Consider the following 6,000-nt stretch of genomic DNA (forward strand, 5'->3'; position numbering starts at 1 on the left):
CAGCCCAGATTTGGCACCTTGTGATTACAAACTTTTCATTCACGTGAAAAAGTGGTTTGCATCACAATCTTTGACAATAACAAAGAGTTGCAGTCCAGCATTAGGATGTGGTCTCAATTGCAGGTGGAAAAATTCTATGAAGATGGCATACAAAGCTTATTAATTTAATTATTATGATAAGTGTCTCAATTTAGTCAGAGTTATAGTTTTCAGTTCTATATAATAAAAGTTATCTAACTGTATTGATGTTTCAATAATCAAACAGAAGTTACTTTCCAGATAGCTCTCATGTATTGATTATATTTTCTCTATGATAAAATATAGTTAAAGTATTTTTCTTATCTCAAAAGTATTAAAAATAAAATATTATTAAAATCAGTATGAATCAAATTCAACAACAACAAAATGATGATGATAATTTATAATTACAACTTTTGATTCTCATAATAATCAAAACTGTATGATTTTTACAAAGTCAATTTAAGTAAAATATAAATCTGTTACAAAGCTGACAATAAATACAGATCATTATTTTGTAATAACTTTAATTCTTAAAATAATTTGATTTTTAATAATTAATTTAGGAATGTCTAAAAAGTACATAGACTCACAATGTCATACATTATTTTCTGTTTATAATAAACTAGCTGCATAGGTCCAGTGTTGCCCGGGCTTTTAAGGAGGTGGGGAATTGGTGAGGTTGAGAAAGGATAATAAAAAGAATGGTCTTAGTAACTAAAATGTATATTTATTGACCTCCATATTTACAATAATGAAACTGCAAAGCACAATAAAATTGTTTGGGTTAAAGTTAACAGTGGGTGGGACCTTTACCATTTCCCCACAACTAAACCATTGCATCTTTATCAAATCTCTCTTTAACAGCATCATATACAGGATAAAAGCTTTAATTTGATACCTGAACTGTATTTTTAACCCAGCTGTTTACTCAAACTAAGTCATACGAACTAAAACCCTCTTTCAATTAATATATTGATTAGCATAAAAATAACCTAGCAGTTTAAGTTATTATTGATAAAAGACTATCAAATTAAGAAATGAACATATGATATCAAGTTAAGAAATGATTTTGAACTAAAGAGAAAAATATGTAATATTTCATTGATGATCTTTACAAGAAAACTAAGATATTTAGTAATTTCAAATAAACTTTCCAATTTAATTAAACAAAGTAATCAAAAATATCTCAAACATTAGAATTTCTGCCAATTTTAAATATATTATTTAAACTAAAATGGTATATATAGTCTCACAAATACTAAAAGAGAAATACACATTAATGAAAAGAATAAATTCATTTCTTTAATAGAAGGTTAATTTTTATTGCATTTCGGTTATATATTCAATAATGTACTGTACTTAGCAATGTAGGATATGATGTCAATTATGTAGTAGAAATATGATGTAACTAAATAATAATGATATTCTTTTAAAAAATGATCTATTATCAAATATTTAATTAAAATTACATTTTGGAAAAAATAAAATAAAACAAATTGTAGTTCTAGTTTTAGATTTTATATAACCAAAATTAAATTTTTTAATGCATTCATTTACTGAATTTATAGCATAATGTAGCAATCTGTTAAATGTAATAAAATGAAATAAAAGCATTTCTTTTATTACTCCATGCTCAAACTAGTCCTTGTCTGAATATTATTCATGATTGCATATTATCATACAAGAAATATATAAAAAACATTAAAACTGAAATTAATACTTCATAAAAGCATTTTACAGAAAACGAAAACTTCAAAATGTGGTGTTGCTCCGTATGTAACACCACAGCTCTGTTTTTGTTTCTTTACTGCTGAATATGTTAGACCTGACGACACGAAATCTTACCAAACATATAAACTGAATAAACTTAAAACTGCAGACATAGCACAGAATTCTTGAAACTTTATAAGGTAATATTTATATCTCTTCTCACATATAATTCTACCAGAAATCAGAAGAGACATCCACACTAAAAATAGAAAAAACAGCATTGAATCAAGATATCTTGTATACAGGCAAATACTTTCTAACAGAAAAAATCTAAGAGCATTTTTGCAACTGCCTCATTTCTCCAAAGAAAGCAGAAAAATAAAATTGTGCAACAGAGACATGAAGAACATAATGAGTATAGATCCTATTGAAGCCTTTATACTTGGAAATATTCTTGATTGATCAAGATGAAAAACAGACTGCATGTACACACGCGTGAAAATCTCAGAAAATCAAAATTCTCTATCTATGTTCAATGTTTATGCGAACAAACACAACTCCTTATCTATTCCATCCTAGACATCTGCACAATTAAAGGACCTTACATAATGTACTGAAATGGCCAAAACCGAAAAGCTATTTAATATTGGTCTATTATGATATAACATCGGTCACATGTCATACCTGTGTAACATTGAAAAGATGTGTGGCTTATCATATATCATATTTGTGATGGCTTATTTGTTTGTGTTTCGAATATGAAATTAATTAATTAAATGTAATTAAATATTTTTCCGATACTTCTAATTTTAGATAGTTAAAATTATAGCATTCAAATTCTGAAGAGTTCCACCTATAAATTTTATCTACGATAGGAAGTAAATGCCTATTTTGACTAATAATAGTTTATTTTAAAAATATATAATTTTTTGTTTTATAAATGTAAACTGATCAATAATAAAATTTGAGTAATAGTTAAGTTTAAGATTTAAATTTAACATTTCAAGTTGTATCTTCTATGTGAAAAGGAATTTGTTTAAAATAATTTTAATTGTTTTGAAGCGTAATCTTTAATTTATACTCAATGCATTCTTGATAATTAACTTTTTATTGATATATTATTAGCAGTAATCAATAAAAAATATTATTAGAATGCTTCAAAACAGATTAATAAAAGCCGACTCGTCAATTATTACATTCTATTTCAACTTATTTTTGACGCCAAGAATAGCATATTTCAAAATTACACGTAATGAATATTTATTAAATTTTCCATCTGCTATTTAATTATTTTATTTATTATAATTTGATAATTTATTAAGTGTAATTATGTAATTTTTCAATGTCTTTATTTTTATTTTGATTTATTAAAATTTTAACATTTGAATTCATACTCATAAAATATAACTTTATTTCCTAATTTAAAAAGTAGGTATAATATATATTTTAAGCAAATCTTTATTATTATTTTTTTATTATTTATAATTTATCTAAACCTTTCACATTCAATAGAAAAATGCAGAAATAGATTCTGTACAATTATCTAGAATTAATTTATTGCAAATCTTGAAATACATACATTATTTATTTAACTGTAGAAACGATCAATGTATAAAACACTGATGACTTGATCACTTTGATCATTGAACACTGATGATTATTTTGATCACTTAACACTGATGATTGATTATTTTGATCACTGAACACTAATGACTGATCATTTTACTTTATAATACAAAATAAATTTAACAACATGATTAGATTTAAAATAAGCAAACCTTCAACAATTTAAAATCTTTACAACTTAAAATGTAAAGAAACAAAAACAATCTTGAAAACTTAATTGAGATTGTTTTTACGTATATAAACAATAGGAAAGTTCATCATATCTAATATATAGGATGGTAATTAAAGTATCTATCTAATAAAATCACAATATGTACTAAATCAAATTTTTAAAAAATTATATACAGTTCTTTTTTTGAAATTTCACAAATGGAATGTTTGTTCAAGTGAACATGTGGTCATTCTTAGGCCTACTTCATGAAAGCAAATGACATACGATTGAAAAGAAAATATTCATATTACGATTTATTTAGTATACTTAAATAAAAACAAATTGATAAATACCTCTGATTTAGTTCTAACTTCGTTATCTGTATTTAACAAATTACTTAAAATCGAATTAAATTGCACGCGATCGTCTGCCGCCATTATCAATCTGGCAACCAAAGGAAAGAACGTGCTAAAAAGGCGCGCGCTCCCACGTGATATTGCATCATAAACAAACTCACAATGTGTATTACAGAAATAAAATAATTTGTTTAAATAAAAATGAATTATTTTAACTTATTATTATTATTATTAATATTAATCTAAAATTAATATTATTGAATTAAATTATGGTTGTTTCTAATATAATAAATGTCTTCTACTCCAATTAACTATAATATGAAAAAAGGATTATATCAGGGATGAGCAACACGCGGCCCACGATCCGCTTGCGGCCCGTTAAACATGTTTATGCGGCCCGCCAAGCATTTCTAAAATTGAATTTATTTTATCGACTTTCTCCCATCGATATATTGTCATAAAATTAATTATAATAAAATGGTAGTACATACTAAACCGAAACAATTTTTTGTGACGAGTTACTCACTTGTCGGCGACTTGTTCAAACATGCAATACGAACGCGCCGCGTCTGTGCTTGTTTGTGTTTGCTTCTGTCACACAATCAGTCAGACTGGTAAGCTGTTAACTAGCAATTTTAGCAATTCTTGTGTTTCTTGAAAGGCGTGAGTGCAATATTATTGTCAAAAAGGTAATATTAGAGGTTTTTTTTATTCAAAATTAAGTTTTCCTACAAATTTTTTTAACTTTCAAATTTTTAATTCATAATAGCATGTCGGAAAAGCAAACAAAAAAACGGAAGGTTGCGGATGAGCACAGGCATTTCCAAGAAAAGTGGAAATTTGATTATTTTTTCACTTTCGTCAAAGATAAAGCTGTATGCTTAATATGCTCAGAGACTGTGTCGACATTAAAAGAATATAACATAAAAAGGCATTACGATACAAAACATGAACAACAATATAAAAACTCAACAGGACAACTCCGGATAGATAAGTTTAATCAAATGGAGAAAAACTTGGGAAACCAACAGGCTATTTTTAAAAATCGAGCTATTTTATCAAATACGGCAGTAAAGGCTAGTTTTGTTGTCAGTCAAATACTGGCAAAAAAAATGAAACCCTTTGCGGATGGAGAGATGATAAAAGAATGTCTGACTGCTGTTGCAGAAATAGCATTTCCTGATAAAATAAATATTATTTCAAACATTAGTTTATCAAGATTCACCATTGCAAGGAGAATTGAAGACTTGTCCGAGAACATAGCAACAACGCTTCGTGAACGCATTGCAAAATTCGAATACTGTTCTTTGGCACTTGATGAGAGTTGCGATATTAGCGATACAGCACAACTGGCTATATTTATACGTGGTATTGACACCAAATTTAATATTACCGAAGAATTGTGTTCACTGATTCCAATGCAAGGGACTACAACCGGCAAAGACCTGTACGATGAACTAAAGTGTGTGTTGGAAAATTTTTCAATTTTATTAGAAAAGATTATTGGTACATCGACAGATGGAGCACGAGCAATGTCAAGCATGGAGGTAGAAGTATCGGGAAGGCTATTTCAAGACATTAAGAAGGTCACAGGAAGAAAAATATTCGTTAACCACTGCATAATTCACCAGGAAAATTTGTGTGCGAAAATATTGAGTTTGCCAAATGTCACAGTACCAATAATTAAACTAATCAACTTTATAAAGTCGCGCGCGTTAAATCACCGTGAATTTAAAAAATTCCTGAAAGATTTAGAAACTGAATATGGCGACGTGGTTTTTAATACCGAAGTACTGTACGTTGGCTTAGTAGAGGTGCAGTGCTAAAAAGAGTATACAACTTAAAAAGCGAAATACAATTGTTCTTGGATATGAAAGGATATGCCTTTCCTCATTTTGGTAATAAAGAATGGATGTGCGATTTTGGGTTTCTTATCGACATGACTCAGCATCTCAATGATCTTAATGTGGAACTTCAAGGCAAAGGACAGTTTATTCACAATTTGTATGATAAAATTCGGGGTTTTGAGCGCAAATTAAAATTGTGGAAACAGCATCTTTTGCAGAATAATGTGTCTCACTTTCCACATTTAGAAAAAGAAAACGTTACTACTTCTCAAAAATACGCACAATATAT

At 27.9% G+C, this 6,000-nt stretch overlaps 1 protein-coding gene across 1 annotated transcript in view; it reads right to left on the minus strand.

The window, feature by feature from the left end:
* Karybeta3 (karyopherin beta 3) overlaps nt 1-3,995 on the minus strand; it is an 80,405-nt gene extending 76,410 nt beyond the window's left edge. The window contains exon 1 of the mRNA XM_067279938.1: nt 3,862-3,995. Within this exon, the coding sequence (XP_067136039.1) occupies nt 3,862-3,945 (84 nt within the window). The 5' untranslated portion in view covers nt 3,946-3,995. The remainder of the gene's footprint in view (nt 1-3,861) is intronic.
* Between the last annotated feature and the right edge of the window lie 2,005 nt (nt 3,996-6,000).

The sequence above is a fragment of the Centruroides vittatus genome, unplaced genomic scaffold (assembly GCF_030686945.1).
Source record: "Centruroides vittatus isolate TY-2023 unplaced genomic scaffold, ASM3068694v2 contig_879, whole genome shotgun sequence".
Taxonomy (NCBI): domain Eukaryota; kingdom Metazoa; phylum Arthropoda; class Arachnida; order Scorpiones; family Buthidae; genus Centruroides; species Centruroides vittatus.